Raw genomic sequence first — 24,114 nt, 5'->3', positions numbered from 1 at the left:
GATCTCACCATCTATTGACAACTGGTGCTGAGATGAAATTAGACTTTCTTTTCATTGAAGTTCCAATGAGGTTATCACATTAATTAAATCCTCAACTTTCTTAATTTACAAGCAAAAGAAGTCAAGGGAACTAAAATGGATTAAATCTCAGAAGCTCAGCTTCACCAATTTGTAGGGAGTTTTAGATTTGGAGATTCTGGGAGCTGCAGTTGAAAAAAGATATGCAAGCAACGAGTCTTAAGTTTTCTAGTTTCAAGACATGTGAAAATTTTATGGTACAGATGTATGGATTCTAAACCTCCTTCTGCAAGCCTGGTACTAAAGCATGTTGCTAAAGAAGAAGTATTTGTGTGGCTTTTACCATCTTGCAACCCATAGATGGTAATGTTGCAGTAGATTGGTCAATGCATCAGGTAGGTCTGTGAAGTTCAGCAGATGAGTTCAATGAAAGTTTTACTATAGTTCCAATACTTAAATGTTCAGTTTTATGAATAGTTTCATCTGCAGCTGGAAAGGAAACTTTATCATGTTTTTATATTTAAAAATATCCTTTATTGTATTTTATTTCAATATATTCTCATTCATTTGCCTTTGCTCCAGCACCTGCCATAGCACACAAGTGGAGAGCTCAGTGATTAACAAACCAGATATCACACATACACACACCCTTTGTCAATTATCAAGACAAGAAAAACAAAACAGAAATAACAAATCCTGGGGAAAAAACATGAAAATAAATGGACACTGACTAAATACAACAGGTCATGTTAGATGGTTGATAGGGAGCACTTTGCTCCTTACATTTCCTTCAGGTTACCCTGGGATCTCATCCAGCCTACCTCAACCTGATATCTTCCAGATGTGTTGGACAAATGCGGCCATTATTTCCAGCCAGCATGGCCATTGAGGAAGGCTGGTCTTATTCCTTCTTGCTTTTCTGACATAAAGCTGCATCTTTCTCAAACTTAACCATAAGTCTATGAAAGCAAGTATATCCATTAACTATTTTGGGGTCTTAGAACTATAATGGAGGAAAATCAAATTCTTAGACCACACAAATCTCCATCTTCAGAGAATGTGTAGAGGTCAACACCCTCTGGGGCTGGTGGCTCAAATGGTGGGGTCACCATAAGCAAACTCAAGGGGTCAGTAGAGGCAGAGCCAACTGCATCCAGTCTGCCATCTCACTTGAAAGGTTTCAGCTCACACTATACTTCCCTGCTTCTTGGAAAGTGTGTTGGGGATTAAGTTGGTGGTACCCCACCTTCCCAAACTGCCCACACTGCATGAGGCTGAGAAACGGGTGGAAAACAGAATTGACACCAAGGGGTTTCTCTCACTTTTAAGCAGTCAACACTGGCATCCTGACCTTCACCCTGATAAATATGTTGCACCAGAATGATCTCAATATGGTGTAAAAATAAGCTGGAATGACAGCTAGCTATCTAACTCTCTCTCTCTCTCTCTCTCAAAGATGCAGCATCAAAGTTAATTAAGTGTCCACAGGTAAGTTTTAGGAAGTCAAAAAGGACATTAAGGAAGTTTAAAAACAAATCCAGTATGAAAGAGACAAGGCAATATTGGATTTAGCCGATGATTCAAACCTCCATAAGCAGGTAAGATGGTAAGTGACACAATAGCATCCTGTTCTCTGTGCAGTCCCATGGTGCTACTAGACCAGTGTTATGATAGCTTAACATTCAACTTATAGGCTGACACTAGTGCAATAATAAGGGGGAGGTGGCCTGCCTTTTACTGAGTTCCTTCACCAAAGGAATATAAACAGAAGCAGCTACAATTGACTACAAGTCACCTTTATAACTAACAGTCAGGAAGTGTCTCTAAGACAGACACTTAAACTTTGTGTGACATGAATTTAGCCCCCACCCCATTGTTCTTCTCTGATAAATTGGATCTAATGTTGGATTGAGACTGAGAGCCTCCTATTTAAAAGGGGGAGTGGAGAGAAAAAGATCCGACCCCACTTATTTATTTAGGTGGAAAGGGAGCAATTCTGTGGTTGGGATCAGACCTGAAATCTGGATGTTGTTTGCGACCAGAAACAAACCTTCATACACTTCCCACATATTCAGAGTATATCTAGGCTTCCTCAACCAGGTGCCCACCAACCAATTTCCCCCTGGATGATGGGAAGTATAGTCCAAAACATCTGGAGGGCTCCCAGCTGGGGAAGGATAGAATACACCATCATAGATTATGGAGCAGGCTCTGGCCAGACAACTTAACTGAAGTTTACATTCAGATCCTCCTAATGACGTATGTCTAATTCAAATAGCTGCAGTTTGAGCCCTTTTCTAATAATGTGTTTGGAAAAAGAGAAAGAAGTAAAAACCATCTCAATTATATTTGGAAGCAATGGTGGGGGGAAGAATACAATATACCATGGGTATAAATAAATGACAGTAACAATGCCTTAACATTCCTGGTGTGATGATGATTTTGAAATTCAAGTAGTGAGCATAAGCTGGGAGAGTTTTCTCACAGCCACAGTCAGTGAGAAAGAGAAAAGCCCTGAGGTTTGGGCAGTGGAATTGTGTACCATACACACATGTATCGCTGATACAAGCAGCCTCCTCCATGGCATGGGAATGGAATTAGGGTAGCTGAGGTGGTAAGGGGAGTGAACATGAGATATGATCTCTTCTGGCGGCCACTTATTTACTACGCCCACTTAATAATATGGCACCGCAGTGGCTCAAAATTACAACACTGTCCCTTCTGCTTTTTAAAAATAGTTTCTTTTGTCCATCTGAGGCAAAAATAAATCAGGCCATATCCTCAAAGCCGGAAAGGGTACTGCTTCAAATAGTCCTTCATTCTCTTTGGTAGAGGCAACTGTTCCGTCTCTGCCGTGGATCTGTTGATCTGTAGCCGGCAAAGATGCTGCAGGCTAGGAGCACCGTCCTTGCGACCAAGTGGCTGGATTAGTTTCAGATGTACTGCTGAGGCTGCCATCTCCTTCTGTAAGGGAGGTAAAGGCATAGGAGGAGGATAAGGGGCCTCGCTCTTGCTCTCCACAGTGCATGACAGAACATAATGCTGGATAAGGCTGACCACATCTGGGAAGGCCAAAATTCGAGGCTTGGAGAGGCAATTGGAGTCTAATCGGAACTTGCTGTCTGTGTATTCAATGCGTACATTGGTGGGGCCTCTGTTGGTCTTGACTGAGAGGGTGAACAGGTAGCTGGGGTGTGTGCTGTCCCGTACCAAGAAAGTTCCTTCAGGTGTCTTCTGGAGCTGCTGCTTGGCTTCACTGGCTGTGATAGAGCCCCAATACCAGCCTAAAAGAGCCCCAGATAAGAAGAGGTCAGGAAACACACAGAAAACATTCAACATTTTCAGAAGTTAAAAAAAAATATGGGGAGGAGGGGAAGGAAATGTATAATTTCTATTACATTGGTATCCCACCCACCAGTGAACTCAGACTGACATACATCCCAACCGTACCTTACTTTATTTTACAAAATCTGAATCTATCACTCACTGTTTCAACCCTATCATCATCATCTCCATCATCATCCTCATCATCTCCCCCTTTCCCTCAAAACTGGGACTGGAAGTGCTTGCAAAAATCTAATCAGATAAAAACAAGCACAAGTAAAACTATTCAAAAAATTTATAATTAAAATATATACAAAATAAAGAACTATTTTAAAGCACATCCACCAAACAAGGGAAGAAAAAAAGTACAGTGGGCTATTAAAAGCGCCAGTTCCCATAAAAAGCCTGCCAGGATAAACAAGTCTTCCCTTGCCAGTGGAAGGGCACCAGGCAGGAATCTGACCAACCCTCTGAGGAAGGGAGTTCTGAAGCCTGGAGGCAGCCACCAAGAAGGCCCTCTTTCATATTCACAACAGATACTCCTGTGAGAGTTGCTGATCTCAGAGAAGGACCTCCCTGCAGATGTCAATGCCAGTAAGTTCATACAGGAGAATACAGTGCTCCCAAATGGTGAAACCTTCTTTCTACTAACCCACACACCCCAATTCCATACTCAAGATAAGGGCTCCACAAACCAGGTTTTTAAAATAGCACATTACCAGCCTGGCAGCACTTGCAAAAATGCTGATGAGTTTACTTATTGTTCTGCCCTCTGAGGAGTCCCTTCTTTTGCCATCCTAGCAGATGTGTGTGAAGGCCATTTTTCTCCTAGCCACATTTTAACAAAAGCGAGCCTGCAGTCATCATTTCATGTTCATTACAACATGCAGCAGACTTTGATTTCAAGAGCTATAGGTAGAGGCTTAGAAAGTTACTCTTTTAGTTACAAATCCCAGAATCCTCCCTTCCACTTTGTCTGTAGGGGTAGTGACCATGCCATTTGATCAATTCTGGGAGTTGTATTCCTCCCCCCCTCCACCCCTGGTGTGTCCTTACCAGATTCTCTCAGGTATGAAAATGTTTTGGCAATGCACAGGAGATCCTCCTCTGGGTCTCGGGTCTGAGGTGGCTTGGTCTGAAGCGTGGGTGCCAGAGAGGGAGGAGGAGCAGCCTCTTCATGGAAGGGCGTGACTGGGAGAGGCTGCATGACCTGCTCTGACACATTCACAGAAAGGCCCCCAAGCGACAGTCTCCTGATCTTCTCCTCTGCCAGCAAAGGATGGGATCTGAAAAATGAAGAGTGCTTTGGGTTATTTTTACCCTGTGTAGCATCAACCAGGTTGCATCATCACACTGCTACCTAATGTACTAACCCATTATGCTACCCTAGGCTGCATTGATTAAGCAGATTCCTGGGCTAGCAATGTCTCAAAGAGAAGGAGGGAAAGAAGACATCAGTCACTTCAGCTGGAATCGTCAATAACACTCGAATGTAAGCACTGGTGAGACCAGTCTTTGAGTAGGCATACATGTGAAGTTAAGCAGATATCCACTATCCACGGCTAGACAAGTGATCTGATAATGCAATCCTATTATGTCTACTTGCAAGAGCTCTGCAGCGTTCAATACAAATTACACCAAACTGCAGGTATTGAGAAGGAAACAATAACAATGCCATTTTCATAAAGAGCTGGAGACTGGAAAAAACAGAATTAGCTGTTAAAGAACAGATTTCAGTACAGAGTTAACTTGGATCTTGTTTAAGCCCAGCCTTGTCTTCTTCTCCCCTGCCAATTACAAATACCACTATCCATTTCCAACTGGCTCCAGGACTGGGCAATTGCTGTATCCTTAGTCACTGGACACTCATGCCCACATTCCTGATTTACTTTTCTTTCAGCCAGAGCTTCAGAAAGTTATGTTTTTATGCACCTATGGAATTTCAGTTCCCTGACCAGTATGGATTCTTCTCACTTTCCACATAGGAGAGTATGCAGATAGACCATGTAGCAGCATTTATTGGATAAAACCCTGTGCTAACATAGATATAAAGCCACTGACTTCACTGAAAGTACTCCCTGACCTCAGCATAACTCCCTATATGAGATCCTTTAAACTATAAGATACCCAGGAGAGACCCTTCTCTGTTGTCCACCAACTTCTCAAGCTTCTTTGGTGGGAACAAAGGAGAGAGTCTTCTTGGTAGTTGCTCCCAGACTTTGCAATTCGCTTGCTGGGGAAGTCAGGATGATTCCCTTCTTTCTCTCCCTCGGACAGCAAGTAAATTTTCCTATTTCATTGAACAGCAAGTAAATTTTCCTTTTTCATCAGGCTTTTAGGAATTGACTGAGATGAGCTGTTAATGGTATGCTGTGCTGTTTGATTCACTTTAAAAATATTATTTTTAAATTATAAATAGTTTTAACTAATATAGATTGTAACTAACTTAATGTTTTTTAATCTGTATTGGCTTAGTAATGTGTAAGCTGCCTTGAGTATTATTTTTGAGGAAAAGGTGGGACATAAAAAAGGATAAAATAATGCAGTGTTGTTGTTTTTCTTTAGTTCCTCTGTACATCCCTTAAAAGGCAGCCTTTTAAGAAAATTAAATCTATTTGAAAAAGCAAAAGAGAAAGTGGAATTGTGAAAAAAATTTAAAATTCACTTTGAAATATTGGCCTAAACTAGAGTAAGCCCATTAAATCAAATGGATTGACTCATCATTTGACAACTGATTCAATGAACTACTCTAGTTGAGATTAACCAACAGGACTTAACAACATGCGTTCTGCTTTCTCTTATGTTTCTTACACTTACTATACCTGAATAATACATCCACTTTTTATTTTAAAATAATCACAGTTATTAACACACACAAACAATGTCCTATATTAAACGCTAACACTATCTTAAAATTATTTCTCTATTTGTGTTGTATACATGTGTTACTTATCTTATAATCAGGTACACAGTACAGTTTTGGCATTTTTACTGCCAAGCATTCTTGACTGAGGTCGTGGCAGTTCCCTTATGCTCAAGGTGTTTCAAACAATCATTGGCGGCAGGGCAGCTTCATTTGAGGAATAGTAGCCCTGTGGTGCCTCCACCACAAGGTAAGCCTGGCCTCTGTACCCTTCAAGCAAGGTGACTGCGATCAAGCTTTAACAGTCACTTGGAACTCCGCAGAGCCGCAGGGAAGGGCACAGTCATACTTGTCTCAGCTGGTGGTAGGAAACTAGCAAACCAGCTCTCCAAGAGCTGCTACACCAAAAGATTTTAAGCATCTGCTACATTGCATTTATGTTAAAGCTACCCATCAGGCTTGGCTTTTACAATATGGTGATCCTAATTTTTTCCTACAGTAAAGACGCACTGAATATTGCTGGTTGTATCAGGAAGGAAAAACAAAACAGCAATACCAGTTTCATAAAGAGCTGGAGACTGAAAGAATGGGATTGACTATTAAATGCAAGATTGTATTGCACCCTGAACCTGGATCTGGTTTTGCTACATGTAGGCCTGGCCATGTGCTCTCCTGCCCTGCCAGTTGCATGCACCACCACCCACTTCCAGCTGGCAGTGGGACTGCAGCCATCAAATGATCCTGAGTTACTGGGCACTTTTAAACACACCCCTCATTTACTTTTCTTTCAACGGTCAGAAAGTTATGTTTGGGGTATAGCAGCTTCCAACGTTGCTCCTGCTGGTTAAAGGTGAGGGGCTGGGAGATGTAATCCAAAAATATAAAATTTCCAGACTGCTTTCTGCCTTCAAAATGGAGCAAGCACACATGCAAAAAAGTGAAAGTCTCATTTGCAAATGTCCCAGTGCCTTTCTCTTTTAATTATACAACCTCTCAACTGAGTGAGGCCGGGTTTTTTAAAAGTGACATTGACAGTATGTAGTGTCACTAACGCCCTGATGAAAGGAAGGGATAAGATTATATTCATCCTATCCCTTTTCTATTCTACTCTTTCCCCTTCACCACCTTATTCTGCTGCCTCTTAGTTTAACCCAATTTAGCACTGAAGATTCCAAATGAATAAAAGGAAAGCATACATAAAGTTATATCACCTGCAAGGCCTATGATTAAAAAATAACAATTCTGTTCTGAGGATTTTCTAGCTTCCTAAAATGGAAATGCATGAGAACTGAAAAAAACATGTGGAATATACTCACTGGCAGATGCAGCAATGAACCTAACTCACATGGTAAATCTAGATATTGCTAGGAATCTTCAAAGGTTCCTATCTTTCTATTGGCCCTCCCTTCTTCTTCATAACCATGGAAGAAGGCCCTTCTTCTGCAGTGTAGGATCAAGAATGAGCTCCTTGCTCAGCATCTCAACTTGAATAAATTCAATAGCTTTTCTGAACTGAGGACTTTCAGCAAAAAAAGGAAAAAAAAGAAAGAAGATCTATCTTAGTTTGACTTCTGAGCTTTGTTGCATCTTGCATAATCATTTGTATCTCTCCAAAGTGGGTGTGATACCAGCTGGCAAATCCTGATAAACAGTACTTTGCACAGTAGTAAATGACTAAACAAGGTAGGAAGGAAGTTCCAAACTCTGCCAGTTCAGGTCAAACAATGGCCCTCACATTATCCTGTGAAAAGATGATGTGTAAAGGTCTCCTTTTCTTTCCTCAGGTCTTTGGAAATAGTCTCAGTTGAAAATTATGCATGGCTGAATCTATTTCTTATATTGATACATTCCTACTGGAGGAAGAATACATGCTCTCTAAACTTTATTTAACCTCAACAGTCTTTCTGTGATGGTGAAGGAGACAGAACTGGAAGTATAGGATGGAGTGAATGTGTTCTTTGAAGTATCTGCATTGGTCTGCTAAAAGCATTACAAGGTTATTTCAGCTAGAAATCCCAGAATGCCACATGGCCTCTATACATGGGCACAGGCCATGGAGGCTGGAGGATTCTAGGAATTGTACATGGGCCCTCCACATTCGCTGTTACGGGCACAAGATCCTTGTGAAAGTGGGAAAACCACAAATAAAAAGAAACATAGGCCTGTTACAGACTGCCAAAATAAAGCTGCTTGGGGTCTCTTTGGAGGTATGCTGTTTAAATGATGCATGCATCCTAAGAATCCGGAAGCTGCACCAAAGCTGCACTCCAGTGCTTAGGAATGGAGTGTGGCTTTGGCGCAACCTCTGGAATCTTAGGACACACGCATCATTTAAATAGCATACCTCCAAAGAGACCCAAAGCAGCTTTATTTTGGCAGTCTGTAACAGGCCATTGTATATTTTTAACCTGAGAGAATAACTCTCTGGATATCTCTAGGTTCTCCGGCATAACTCTATGGTCAACTTCTTGTTTTCTACTACTCCAGAGACTAGGACCTGGAGCAATGGATGCAAGCTACAGGAAAAGAGATTCTATCTCAACATCAGGGGGAACTTCCCGACAGTAAGGGCTGTTCGACAGTGGAACACACTCCCTTGGAGAGTGGTGGAGTCTCCTTCCTTAGAGGTCTTCAAACAGAGGCTGGATGGCCATCTGTCGGTGATGCTTTGATTCTGTGTTCCTGCATGGCAGAGGGTTGGACTGGATGGCCCTTGTGGTCTCTTTCAACTCTATGAGTCTATGATTCCAACTAAATTATGCTGGAGGACCTAGAGATTCCTAAGAGAACATATCAATTAAATCTGCAAATAATCAAATCTGCAAATGTCAAAGCCGCAAATGTGGAAGGCCAACTGTACTCCAAGCTCTCATGGCTGGTGATTAAGGTCTATCTTGGGAATTTTTTGGCCAAGGTATTTTGGCCTTTGGCTTAACCCTATAATCCTCATTCTCAATAACATCAAATGTACATGCTTGCAAATATTAAGCCATCACATACCATATTCCTATCCATCTCGCTATCGTCTCCTTTCTCTATTTCAGATTTTAATCTACTTGGGGCAGGGTCTCAATGGGTTGTTGTTTTATGTTTTTCTCCAACAACAAAACTCCATAGAGTTCCATGTATATGAATGACTCTATAGAAATAACTGAAGTATTAAGAATTACATATCCTCCCCCTCCCAATAGTTTCCAAGAAAGTGGTGTTACATAACTCCTTGTAGGTAACCAAGCCTTAAAGAATGTAGGAGCTGCTGAATCTGTTCCTAATGGAATCAATAAACTTACATTTCTTCCCTAAAAATCTTTATTTCTAATGGCTTCACTGTGTAGAAACTATGGAACTATTTTTGTGCTCCCTTGCCTTCATCACTTCATTCCACCCCCACCCACCCCCATGGATATTTACCATACAAATGACAACAGGAACAATTAACTCATTTTATGCATCCATTCCTACATTCCTACATCACAGCTATTAAAACACTGTGGTTGGCCCTAGCAGTCACTACTCACAATCTTGCCAAAGGGAAAAGAGGGCATACGTTACTACAACCCACATTGTTTTCTAGATTGACTAAATACTTGGCAAGGGAATCTTAGAGCCAGGGGTCTCCTTTGCTGGGACTCCAACAGAGAAGGGGCAAAAGAGTTGAATGAGGGACAGCATCCACCATAATAACTGGTGGAATTGATGGGAAGAGATCAAACTCTTTTTATAAACACCAAAAATCCTGTCTCAGATATTGCTTCTAGGGTATAAAACACAATTCTTCATCTTCTTTTTAAAGCATGCTTGTCCACCTTTTGTCTTGGGAAGTAGTGCCCTACGTGTTGCATTGTAAGGGTTTTCTCTGCATACCTCCTTGAGGAATTAGGTATTCTTTCTGCTCTCTATCTCAGGCGTGAGGGGCCCAGGATGTGGCAGCAAGACAGCAAGACAGAAGTAATGAGAAACATAAGAGCATGCGTGGGTGAGAGTAATCAAAAACACCAACTGGGAGTACAAGAGGGACAGGTGAGTAGTAAGTAAGCTGGAGAACATTTTTGAGTAGGTGTACAAGCAGGATACAATAGATAGGGATCTTAAACTAGGCATGTGGAGTATGGCAGTCCCTTCCTAAACTTTATGAGAGGAAAAAAAGCAGAAGCTGTCAGGACAGCCATAGGGCAGCCTCCTCAATACTGACAACAACAAATAATATAGTAAACTTACTACAAAAGGAGGGATATCAAAGCTTATCCTTTAAAGTGTAATGGAACAGCAAATGGACTTGGGTTCAGAACCAGGGTCTGTCCACTCTACAGGATAAAACTGGTTTAATCCTCCAACTCTCTCTTCTAACTTCTCTTTGCTTAAATTGTACTTCAAGGAAATGGTTTTCAGTCTTTGGCCCTCCAGACAGTTTGGACTTCAAGTCCTCTAATTCCCAGCCAATATTGGCAAATTTTAAGCCTTCTGGGAGGTGAATTTCTAAACATCTGGATGACCCCAGTTGGAGAACCATTGGACTACAGCATTCTAATTACCTCCCTACAAATTTCAAGGCCTTTTACCATTAAAGCTGTATAAAATCATTATACACAATCAATATACAGAGACAATATACAAATCAATATACAGATACACCCCAGTTTATTTTGCAGTTGATAATGTCTACAACTATAAGGATTTAACTTCAGCTAAACAGCTCAGTGGATAAAACTAGGCCACCTCTATTTTTCAATCTACTTTGCGGAAGGACAGAAATGGCTTCTAAACAAGGCATCATTCTAAAGAATGAGGGAGCCCCAAAGATAATGCCTATGCTGGAAGAAAACTAAATGTGAAATGCCAGCAGCTAGATACTGCTGGCACTTAAATTACAATGCAAAAAATGTTGTGCTATATACGGCCACTCATAAGTAAGACAACTTCTCAAACAAGTGGATATAGGAACAGTAGACAATCTAGTACTCTCCAAGCACTGACCTCTACAACTTCCACAACCCCTGACAATGGACCATACTGACTGAGACTTATGAAAGGTATAATCCAAAATACCTGGGGAGCCCCTGGCACACAGGACTGCCGCCTTAATCCAAGACTAGTTTCAAGTAGATACATGGGAATCATCACAAGATGTGAAAACAATACCAGTGAGAAATAAGAAACTGGAATATCATGTAGTATCTCATAAGCACTCTGTGTGGTGTGTGCCTTCAAGTTGTTTCCAACTTAGGCCAACTTTAAGGCAAACCTATCATGGGGTTTTCTTGGCAAGTTTCTTCAGAGGAGGTTTGCCACTGCCTTCCTCTGAGGCTGAGAGGGTGTGACTAACCCAAGGTCACCCAGTGGGTTTCATGGCCAAGCGGGGGATTGAACCCTGGTCTCCAGAGTTGTAGTCCAAAACTCAAACCACTATGCCATGCTGGCTCCCATCTCCTAAGCAATATAAAGAAACAAAAGCACCAAAGAAGAAGGCAAAAAGAAAAAAGCCTGGCTTCTAGGAAAATGGATATGGAAAAAAAAAAAACCCTGCTAAATTCTATTTTGAAACAATTCTTCATGCCCCAAATGCTAATAATTGTAGGACCCATCAGCATTTTGCCTTGCCTTGGTATAAAGTTCTATAAAGGTTCTGAAATGACCTGAAGGAACTGCAAGGCTTCTCATCAGAAACCATGTGGGTTATAATAACCAGAACAAAACTGTAGGAAACATCTAGTCAAACTAGGCAGGGCTGGGGAACCCCCCACCAAATTAATGCTACCCTAAAGGCTGATCCTACACACACGGAGTAGGGCTACACTGGTGGTTTCTTCATGTCCTCCCAAGCCTTTCTCTCTCTTTCTAACTCACACTCACTCCATTTTGAGTGCACACGCTGTTAGTAATGTTAGAAACTAGGGCTGTATCCATACTGCAGAAATAACCCCGTTTAACACTACTTTAACTGCCACAACTCCATTCAATGGAATTCTGGGAAGTGTAGTGGTGCCGCAAGAAACTACACTTCCCAGAATTCCATAGCAAGGAGCCATGGCAGTTAAAGTGGTGTCAAACCAAATTATTTCTGCACTGCAGATGCAACCTTGGAGGGTTTTTTGACCAACTTTTCTCTTTTGTTTCAATATTAAAAGGAATTCAGCTCTTCCAAACCAGATCACAACCCCCTGCTATTCACAACAAAGTGCTCACGGACTCCTGTACTGAATGTCTGAAATGCTCTTCCCCTTTTCTTTAGGAATTCAGTTCCTTATATCACTGGCAGTTACTCTCTGTATGTTCTCCAGTTCTCTTTTGTTCTTATTTCTCTAGTTTGTTAGCTATAGTTCGCTTTGGGAGCCCCTCCTGTGTTTGTTTTTGCTGCGTGCAGAATTTTAAAACCAGATCAGCTTTTCTCACACCTCTCCGCATTGGGATGAGCCAAAAAATACCCAAAGGCACATTGGGGCCTGTTGTTGTGTTTGGAATGAAAATCCATATAAAGGGTTAGAGATCCTCAGCAAGCATTAGTTCACCGCAGAAACACCAAGATGAGTGAGAACCCATACACACACACTTATTTTTTTCTTAAGCAAAAGCTTGGGATCTGTTCCACACCATCCATTCCCTGCCATTTTCTGACCCCACTGAGGCTCCCATCCAACACTCCCTTAACCAAGGAGTAAATCCCCTTGAACTCAAGGAGACTGACCTCTAAGAAGAGGCTCAGTTAAGAAGGAGAAAGTCTGAAAGCGGAGGCTGGTTGGCCCTCTCTCACAGGGAGGGCACTTTGATGGCAGAACGGGGTTGGACTGGATGCCTTTTGGGGTTCCCTTCCAACTCTATCATTCTGTTCTACTGTAGAGAGAGCTTGCAGCCAATCTGAGACTGACTGAAAGAAAGAAGTTGGCAGCAGGAGCTTTTGTAGACTTAGGTCCAAGCCACACTGCAGAAATAATCCAGTCTGAGACTGCTTTAACTGCCCTGGCTCAGTGCTAAGGAATTCAGTGAATTGTAGTTTTGTGAAACATTAAGCCTTCTCTATCAGAGAGAGAGAGCTCTGGTGCCACAATAAACTACAATGTCCAGGATTCCCTAGCACCAAGCTGGGGCAGTTAAAGCGGTCTCAAAGTGGATAGTTTCTCCAGTGTGCTTTGGACCTTGAATCTACTTCCAAATGCCTCTGAAGTCTAGGAAAGCTCCTGCTGCCAACTTCTTTCTTTCTTTCAGTCAGTCTCAAAGGGGCTCCATCTCCCCCCCCCCTCTCCATACTGGTCCTAGAGACTAACAGGGCTATGGATCTTCTTCTATTGTGGGTGGCTCTTCTCTTACCCTTGAAGGCAGAGGATCATGTCAGTCCAGGACCAAGGAAAGTGCATCAAGGCGCTTGGGACTTGCCAGCCCTCTTCTCCTGCTGCTGCTGCTGCTGCTGCTGTTGCTCTTGGGGTGGCCTTCCTTCAGTCGTGGAAAAGTCTCCCAAAACAGGCACACGGACAGAGGAGGCCGGGTCCCTCTCCAGAGACCTTTCCAAAAGCAGCTGGGAGCTCAGCCTCCCCCAAAAAACCAAAGAAGAAAAAGCTGAGGTCTCCAGAAAGCCTTCCTTGGGAAAGAGAGAGAAAGGAGGGGAAACGTCAGTATTGTCCCAGGAGCTCTTGCTGGGTTTACAAACAGAGAGCAATAGTCATCCTAGGAAGAACAACAACCAGAAGAGAGGAACCGATTATCAAACACAGACACACACACATATCTATGAATATATATATAAAAATATGAATAATAATAACCATGCTTTTCCTCTTCAATTACCAGAGTAATATATATATATATAAAATAACCGTTTTTCCTATTCAAATATATATACGAATAAAAATAAAAATAACCGTGTTGTTCCCCTTCAATCACCAGAATAATATACACACACGAATATATAATGGCGTTTTCCATCTTCAATTATCATATATATATATATATGAAATCTATATGGATAAAAATAATAATAAAAATAACCGCGTTGTTCCTCTTCAATTACCAGAGTAATATATATATATATATATATGGATATATATTATATGAATATATATACATATATATGAAAAGAGTTCTGCTTCCCGCCGTCTTTGGTGCAAAAAGAAAGGAGACTGATCAGAAGTAAAACGAACCGTGGGAGCGAGCGAGCGAGCGAGCGCTGGAGCCCTGCTTCCTTCCCTGTCTGCGGCTGCTGCCGGTGTGACTGAGCAGGAGGAGGAGGACGGAGTGGAGGCGGAGGGAAGCCCCGCAGCCGCTCCTAAGTAATCTTTTGTTTGCTCCTTTTTTAATCTATTCCAGGAAGTGGCAGATTCCTGGAATTGCCTCGTACTCACATCACGGTTCCCAGAGAGAGAGAGGGAGAGGGAGGGAGGGAGGGAGGGAGTCACAAGCCCCAGAGTATAAATAGAGAGGGCTCTGCAAGGGAGCCCAGGTGCAAGAGACGGGCTCCAAAAGCCCTTCAGGAGGGATATATATATATATATATATAGAGAGAGAGAGAGAGAGAGAGGTTGTGTCTAAAGAGTGCTCTCTCTCTCTCTCTCTCTCTCTCTCTCTCTCAGCGCCTTGCCCTTCTGCTGACGCGCTCGCGCTCCATTCAAGGAAACACCTTTGATAGATTTCCAAGAACTTTCCAGGAAAGAGGTTGGCCGGGCCGCCTCCGCCTGCCAATCACAGGGCAGAGGGGCGGGGCCCCGACCCAAGGGAGCTGCCAATCACAGGCGGATGACGACACAGATGCGGCAGAGGAGGAGACGCCGAAGCTCTAGCCTTTCTTCTTTACACCAACCACTTCCGCCCCGCCCCCGCCCAATAAAGGAGGGAGATAGGCTGGGGCGCGCGAGCTCTGCTTCCAGCACGCGAACCCCGCCCCCCCCCCGGCAGCAATAGAACGCGAGGGAGGGGGGAGGGGCGAAGGAGGGCGGGAAAAAAGGTCTCCTCAGTGGAGACTCCCCGCCTCAGCAAAGTGATCGTGACACGACAGTCACAGTGAATATAACACTGATATTGTGATAACATAACAACACGACGATAATATAATGATGTAGTAATGTGACACAAACACGGCAACAATCATAAAACGATATATTAATAATAATGTAACAGCAATATTATAATAATAGCATAATAATATAATGGTACAATAACGTCACACGAACAGTACAACAATTACAGAATAATATAATAATAATATAATAGTATAATAATGTATTGCTGACAGTGCAACAGTAATAAAAATAATTAAAAATAAAAAATAATAAAAAATATAATAAGACAACCAATATTGTAATAATAGTGTAATAATATAATGATACTAACACTAACAGTACAACAATAACAAAACAATAATAATAAAATATAATAGTGTAGCAATACAAATATATAGTAATAATATAATGATATAATAATGTAACACTACAACAATAATAAAACATAACACTAATAATAGCATAACAATATCATAGGATCATAGAGTTGGAAGAGACCACAAGGGCCATCCAGTCCAACCCCCTGCCATGCAGGAAATCAAGATCAAAGCATCCCAACAGATGGCCATCCAGCCTCTGTTTGAAGACCTCCAAAGAAGGGGACTCCTTTGTTCCACTGTCGAACAGCCCTTACTGTCAGGAAGTTCCTCCTAATGTTCAGGTGGAATCTCTTTTCCTGGAGCTTGCATCCATTGTTCCGGGTCCTGTTCTCTGGAGCAGCAGAAAACAAGCTTGCTCCCTCTTCAATATGACATCCTTTCAAATATTTAAACAGGGCTATCATATCACCTCTTAACCTTCTTTTCTCCAGGCTAAACATCCCCAGCTCCTTAAGTCGTTCCTCATAGGGAATGGTTTCCAGACCCTTCACCATTTTAGTCGCCCTCCTATGGATGCGCTCCAGTTTCTCCACATCCTTTTTGAATTGTGGTGCCCAGAACTGGATAAAATATTCCAGGTGGGGCCTGACCAGAGCAGAATACAGTGGCACTATTACTTCTCTTGATCTAGACACTATACTTCTATTGATGCAGCCTAAAATAGCATTGGCCTTTTTAGCTGCCGCATCACACTGTTCACTCATGTTCAACTTGTGGTCTACTTGGACTCCTAGATCCCTTTCACACGTAGTTTCATTCAGCCAGGTGTCACCCATCCTATATCTGTGCATTTTATTTTTCCGCCCTAAGTGCAATACCTTACATTTCTCTGTGTTGAATTTCATTTTGTTAGCTTTGGCCCAGCTTTCTAGTCTATTCAGGTCATTTTGAATCTTGATCCTGTCCTCTGGGGTATTAGCTATTCCTCCTAATTTGATGTCATCTGCAAATTTGATAAGTATGCTCCCAATTCTGTCATCCAGGTCATTGATAAAGATGTTGAGTAATATATTTAATATTATGATCTAATAATACAACAACATTCACACAATATAATAATATAACACTAATAGTATAATAATATGTATAAATAATAAAATAATAACAAGTAATAATATAACTATAATAATAGTATAATAATGCAATATAACATTGATATTATAATAACATAATATTATTCTATAATAAAATAACATTAATATTACCAGAATAATATAACAATATAATAATAATAATAATAACTACATCATTATAATAATATAACAAAATAGTTTTTTGTGGGTGAACAGCATCTGTGGCTGGCATCTGTGGCTGATGCTGGCGAAACGTCAGAAAGAAACTCTGCTAGAACATGGCCACATAGCCCGAAAAACCCACGAAAAACTATGGATGCCAGCCATGAAAGCCTTCGACTTTACAATATAACAAAATAATAAAGATCCAAAACACACTGCAGATATAATCCAGTTTGAGACCACTTTAACTGCTCTGGCTCAGCGCTAGGGAATCCTGGGAATTTTAGTTTGTTGTGGCACCAGAGCTCTCTGACAGAGAAGGCTCAATGTTTCACAAAGCTACAGTTCCCAAAATCCCGTAGCATTGAGCCAGGGCAGTTAAAGTGGTCTCAAACTGGGCTATTTCTTTAGTGTGTTCTGGACCAATAATAATAATAATAATAATGATGATGATGATGATTCAGAGACATAGCCATGTTAGTCTGGCATATCCATATGTCGTCTCAAAGGTGGTATTATTACAGTCAGCCCTTCTAGGGTGACTAGATGTCCTCTTTTTCCAGGCCATGTTTTACATTTCCTCCTTCTGTCCAGGACTAATTCCAAATGTCCTCCATTTTGAGCAGGACTAACAAGCATGGATTTACATTTCTAGAAGTGTTTTGAGCTTTTATTTGGCCATGCCCTCCATTTTTCTTGAAAGTCCTCCATTTCATGGTGCCTCGTCCTCCTTTGTGGTTAGGACATCTGGTGACCCTGGGTTCTCCTCCTTTGCTGCTTTGACTTTTGTGGAGTTGATTTTTCATGGATTTGAGTAATATGTTCTCTTTAGGAATTTCTAGGTGCGCCAGCATGACCGATCAATGTCTGGAAGAAGTCACACTGTGTGTCCAAAAGATTCCTAGAGAGGTGTTCTCCAAGATGGTTGTTTTTTTTAAGTACAGTAGTGGCTTGTTGTTGTTTTTTATTTGAGGTTTTTCCACCTTCATGGACAGGCAAGGTTCCTGTGCCCCTAACCCCAGCAAATGTGGAGGACCACTGGGTATTTGTTTGTTTATATCCTGCTATCCCCCCCCCCCCCCCCCGCAAAATAGGAACACAAAGCAGTCCACAATTTAAAAGAACTGTGCAATCAAAAACATACACAAAGTGTGCCTTAAATTAAACAATTAGAGTATTTGAGAGCCAGTATGACAATATGGTTTGAATGTTGGATTATGACTCTTGAGACTAGAGCGTTTATCAGACGGGGTCTTTGCAGCTCAGATCTGGGGCATCTGCGGATCAGGCCATTCGCATTCTTGTGATAATGAGAATGTATTTTCATACCTGGTAGCTATAAATGTGAGCCCCTTCCGTGGGACTTTCGAACTGAATCCTTACTGGCTCCTCATTTTGGCGCGTTTTGGCAAGTGCACTAAATAAGTGGATTGACGCAATTCGCATTGGGGCTCTGTTCGATCTCACTGCGAATTGGTCTGGCGTGGAATCCCAATTTGCTTGTGCTCCTGACCACCATCGCAAGACCCCCGGGTTGCAAATCTCCCATGATGCCCTGCTGCAATTTGCCCCATTTTCTTCCGGTGGCTTTTTTCAATAAACGCCCTGGATTCAATTCCCAGCTTGGCCATAAAACCCACTTTGTGGACTTGGGCAAATCACAGCCTCAGAGGATAGCAATGACAAACCTCCTCTGAACGAATCTTGCCAATAAAACCCCATGATAGGTTCACCTTAGGGTCGCCATAAGTTGGAAACAACTCGAAGATACACAACAACAGGATTAAAAATGCATTGTGCATTTAAAAAATAAAATACAATTTTAAAAGATAAAAATACTCAAAACCAGTACAGTTAAAACAGTACAACATCCCCAGCCTGTTCTTTAAAAACTTTCTGTTTGAAAAGATGCCTCTCCTTGTCCTGAGTGGATCAGCAGTGAACAGATTCTTTTAGCAGGGTGACCAAGTACCACAGGGGAGCTTTCCTTCATGTATGGGTATATATGAAACAAAAATGAATTTTGTGTTTAGACTTGGGTCTCATCTCCAAGATGTCTCATTATGTACATATATGCAAATACAGGTATTCCAAAATAAAAATCCCAAACCCAAAACGCTTCTGGTTGCAGGCATTTCAGATAAGAGAGATGCCTCTATGAGACATGCCAGTTTGTTATTCCCCAAACAAGCAGATTGATTTGGTTTAGGAGATTCTAGAGAAAATGGTATCCACAAAAGATACCAGTTTTGTAGTCCCATTCCAAGCATGTACATTCTCTCTTCTCAAAGCACACTGAAAGTCAGTGGGATTTTCCAAAGGCCATTATTCTTGACAGGAGATTCTTAGTAGTTGTGTAAAATGATAATCTCTGGCCCAATTCAGAGAAGCAGCAGTTGCATGATTCCTTCTTGAAAAGCATCAACACAGAGTCCATTCTTCCTGGCAAATGACTGTGACTCATTGGACTAATTGTGGCTTACTTGTTTTGTTATTGTCCTCAGGGTTCTGAGTTCAAATCCTTCTTGTTGATACAGACTGTAGCTTAGAAATGTTTGACTGGATCCCTGTATTTTAATTTTAAGATTCTCAGGCATATTATGAACTGTGCAATTGTAATAGGCTGCACAACTGTCTGCAAATGTTACTGGGTGACTTTGAAGCTAGTCATTCTCTCAGGCTGGCCTCCTTGGGCTGTTGTGAGGATAATGTGGGGAAGAACCCCCTTGCCTGCTGCCTCCTTGAACTCATTGGAAGAAGAAATGTGTTGATATCAATATAATAAATAAATACTGTATATACAAATTCCATTAAATGATGTATCACATGCTAACTCATCAAACTAAATCGTGTTTATCTGTAAGAGATAAAAGACGATACAGAAGCTGTTACAACACCAAAACCAGTAGTTTTGAGGACAGCCACTCCCAGAGGAGTAACTCTCATATTTATGTAACAGTTTGAAGCATGTATAGCAATTAAAATGCAGATTAAATAACACTGTGATTTTTTTCTTTCATAGTACAGAGGATTCCCATTTTCTGCCATAGTTGTGACCTCTTAAAATTAGAAGAGCGGACTTGCCAGAACACATGAGAGATTTTGATCAGGAACTTCAAGACAGTACCCATGTCTAACTTCCTCTCTAATACACCAGATTTAACATAAACAGTCGGCGTATGGAAAATTTGTACACAGACTGGGAGGGAGTGGCAGGTTTTAGGGAAGAGACAGCTGTGAGCCTGTTGGGGCCGCAGATGAGCAGGACAGCCCAGGATAAGCAAAATGTCCATAATCAGCAAGTGGAGCTCAAAAGGCCACACGTGAGTAGCAATCCATGTCCAAGACAAGAAGGTCAAGAGTGGGGGTGAGTTCACCAAGGTGGGGCCCTCTCCAGTGACACAAGCTGCTCCGACTGAAGAAGATCCCACTCTGAGGCTCTGGCTTTATAAGGCTATGTGGACCCAGATTGGTCCTTGAGGGTAGCTGTCAGAATATCACATCATCTTGCTCTTGAAGCTAGCCTGAATGACACCCTTGAGGAACATCACTGCATGTGCCTGGAACATGCTATATTAAATCTGTTAGTCTTAAGGCCATCACATGATGCCTTTAGCCCTTTTGTGACTAAAAGAGAGAGATTGCAACATGAGGAATATAAATACCTAAGCCTGCTGGTCAAGGGGCTGAGCACCTTAACAAGCCTATCAACATCTAAACGTGTGGTGTACAAACAGCATCTATCATATGGATATTTGGGTAGCTTTTATGGAAGTTTATGGCTAGATTCTCATGTACTGTAGCATGTTTTCACTTCACTCTGTGTGCATGTCTGCATATCCATGTCCCCATGCAGAGTCTATTGGCCTGTTATTACTATTTCTTTGTATGAATTAAGCACGAAAAACAAAAGAAAAATTAAGAGGAAGGTGCCTTATGGTACTGCAGCAAACAAACATGGCTGGCAATCACTGGGATTTTTTGAAGAGACGTTGTCAAGGAAGCTTCAACTGGGTATTTCCTGCATTGTCAGGGAACTGGAGTATATGACTTTGGGGGGCTCTTTGGCAATAATATAATCATCACTGTCAGTACTTTATCTCACTTAATTTTGACCTCGTAGTCAATACCCCATCTCCTGCCATGCATACTGTACCTGAACAGAAGTGAGCAAAGTGTGGCCCTCCTGCTACTGTTGGACCACAGTTCCTGTCATCTCTCAACATTGGCCATGCCATATATAACTGATGGGAGCTGCACTCTAACAACCTCTGGAGAAATGCACTTTGTCCATTCCAACTCTAAGATGCATTTGAGAAAATGGACAATTGTCCATGACAGCTCATGCTATAATAAATATGTTAGTCTTAAAGCTACTACCTGGCTCTTTGTTATTTTTCTGCAAATACTTAACAGTTCCCTCTTTGTAATGTGTTGAGAATTTGACTCTAGAAGTTTGACTACAAGCAGCAAGAGAGACACATTTTGGTTACTTCTGTCTAAAAGTGATGGATGGCGGTTCGAGTATACAGTCAGCCCTCTGAATCCACAGATTCTGCATCCACGGATTCAACCATCCATGACTTGAAAATATTACACACACACATACACACACACACACAAACAATCCAAAATGCAAACCTTGAATTTTCCATTGTATGTAAATGACACCTTTTTACTACATCATTGTATATAATGGTGCTGGAGTATCCACAGATTTTGGTATCCACAGCAGAGCCAGGAACCAAATCCCAGTAGAAACCAAGAGTCCACTGTATACACAGAGCACATGACTGGAGATGGGTTGTTGATTGTGAGGTCAAAGCAAAATTAGCCATGAAAAAGTAAGTGAAATTATTTTCAATATAGAATTGTAGAATTGGATGGGGCCTTAAAGGTCATATAGCAGAGCCTAATTGCGAGGAGCCCCTATTTGAGACTTGTAAGCCCTCAGTATCCCAGAGGGAGATGGTATCTTCTTTCCATCCATTCACCCATCACTTGCCTTTTTCATAGATTGTGACTCAAGGCAGCTTGCAGAAAGGCATAAAATGCAACAAAACACATATAGTTAAAAATATACAAACTTAAGTATTAAATAACAGCAGAATTCAAACCATTTAAAAATCTTACAAAGGTTTAAAACAGTAGAGCAGTGATTTCCAAACTTTGGTCTTCCAGATGTTTTTCACTTGAGCTCCCAGAATTCCTGACTGTTGGCTAAGCTTACCAGGGCTTCTGGGGCCCAAAGTTTGGGAACCAGTGCAGTAGAGCAACATAAAATCCCTTCATTAAAAATCAGTTGCCAAAGGCTTGCTGGAAAAGAAAGGTTTTAACCTGCCAATGAAAGGACAACCAAGAAGGAGACATCCTAGCTTCCCTAGGGAGAAAGCTTGGGTCAGTGGCATCCCACACCAGGGTGTCATCTGGTGCAAGGGGTAGGAATTTGGGGGCAGGGCCAAAAGGGTATGCTCACCTCCCTGCCTGGCATGGTTTTACACATGAGTAAATTCATGCCAGGCAGGGAGGAAGGGGTCCCCTTGGTCTCTGTTTCATTGCCCGGTGCAGCTTTACACATGAGTAAAGCTATGTCAGGCAGGGAGAAAGGGATGCCTCTTTTCAGGTGTCACCCAGTGCAGTCCTCACCCCCTGTGTGCCCCTAGTAGCACCATTGGTTTGGTCAGGCTTACATGGGAAGATATGATCCTTCACATAGCCTGGGGCTAAGCTGTATAGGGCTTTACACAGTAGGTCAAAACCAACACTTTGAATTGTGCCCAGAAACAAACCAGCAGCCAGCCAGTGGTTCTGTTGCAACAAGGAAGTTGTGTGCACCCTGTAACCAGCATATTCATACACCCAGCTTTCCTTTCTCCAAAAGCCCTCTCCTGCCCTATCCCATAAAGCTAATAAACAAGATCACATTTAGAAAGTATCTGTGTTAAGGCTATTCCTTTCTGGAACCTCAGTTAACCTTTAGGAAATTCAAACTCTTTCCATTTCAAAGCAGAGTTCTTTGAGATTAAACATTCACAGCACATAATGTTATGAACACAGCAGCTCATCATTTTTCCTGACCTTCATGCTCTTCCTAGACTTGTTCAAAAGCGCCATCTAGGAGTCAAAATCGGGGGGGGGGGGGGGCTGCTTTTGAAAATACTTGTTCAGAGTTCTTGCTCATTTCTGATAAATAGCATATTACTTTTAGGGATAATAATTTATAGCTCTATAGCTTTGATAAAAGATTCTAATCAGTGTAATTTTTTGAAATGATTAGAACATGATACTAAATTGTTGGAACGGTGGCATGCATCGGTATGATTCAATTATATTATTTGAATGTTTTTCAAATTACTCCTGTAATAGAATGAGTAACATTTTATCTTTTTATGGTCAAAGAAAATATATCACTTATTGTGTTTATCAAACAGCCTGCATGGGGCATTAAAACTAATCACTTAATCTTATTAGGTTTTAATTCTTAAGAATTTCCTAAAAGTTTGCTATTTTGCAGATTTATGTCTGGAAAAAAATATTTGGGAGGTTACCTGCTGTCATACTGTGCCATTTGTATGGGTATAGGATGACCAAGTGTCCTAACCACAAAGGAGGACAAGGCACCAAAAAATGTAAGACATTCAAGAAAAAGGTAGAACATGACAAAATAAAAGCTAAAAACACTCATATAAATATAAATGCATGCTTCTTAGTCATGCTCAAAATGGAGGACGTTTTGGAATTCCTCCATTTTGGACAGGCTGAAATGCAGGACATGTCCTGGAAAAGGAGGACCTCTGGTCACCCTGTATGGATAACAGTAACATTGCAAATCAATGCGCCAGACTTCTGTTCAGTATATATCTCAGACACTGTAGTTAGTTGAGACTCTAACACTAGGCAGATAGGTTTTAGAGTCCTTGTTAGCACTGTTTATTGTTGCATGCCTTCCATTTGTTTCCCAAAATGTACCTATCGAAGGATTTTCTAGGACTGAGAGTGTGCGACTTGCCCAAAGTCATCCAGTGGGTTGTGGTTGGATACTTTCTGCATTCACTTTGCAGTTTGAGGCTGGGAAAAGACAGGAAGCTAAGAACCAGCTAGAAGAGTAAATTTTTCTGTGTTTCTAACCTGCTTGTACAGCTCTCATAGCTATTAGGTGGGAGGCAGATCATGCTTGCACACTTTGATTTTCTTTATTGGCCTCTGTCCTGTATAACCCTTAGGAGTCCATCTTCTATTGACCTTGCCTTAGAGAATGCACCTTGGCCCAAGGGCTTCCCATATAGCCAGAGATGGGGAATTTTATTGTC

At 41.6% G+C, this 24,114-nt stretch overlaps 1 protein-coding gene across 1 annotated transcript; it reads right to left on the bottom strand.

Moving 5' to 3' along the window:
- Positions 1–529: 529 nt before the first annotated feature.
- On the bottom strand, positions 530–14,449 carry CISH (cytokine inducible SH2 containing protein). The gene is made up of 4 exons (XM_089525232.1): positions 14,335–14,449; positions 13,508–13,775; positions 4,399–4,628; positions 530–3,302 (listed from the first exon to the last, which is right to left on the bottom strand). The coding sequence occupies exons 2-4, from the start codon at positions 13,552–13,554 to the stop codon at positions 2,800–2,802; spliced, it is 780 nt and encodes a 259-aa protein (XP_089381358.1). The 5' UTR covers positions 13,555–13,775; positions 14,335–14,449; the 3' UTR covers positions 530–2,799.
- Positions 14,450–24,114: the final 9,665 nt, after the last annotated feature.

Source organism: Sceloporus occidentalis, unplaced genomic scaffold (assembly GCF_023333645.1).
Source record: "Sceloporus occidentalis isolate IW3139 unplaced genomic scaffold, rSceOcc1.0.p SCAF_1, whole genome shotgun sequence".
Taxonomy (NCBI): domain Eukaryota; kingdom Metazoa; phylum Chordata; class Lepidosauria; order Squamata; family Phrynosomatidae; genus Sceloporus; species Sceloporus occidentalis.
Note: the sequence above shows the minus strand (reverse complement) of the source record. Positions and strands in the feature narration are given on the sequence as shown.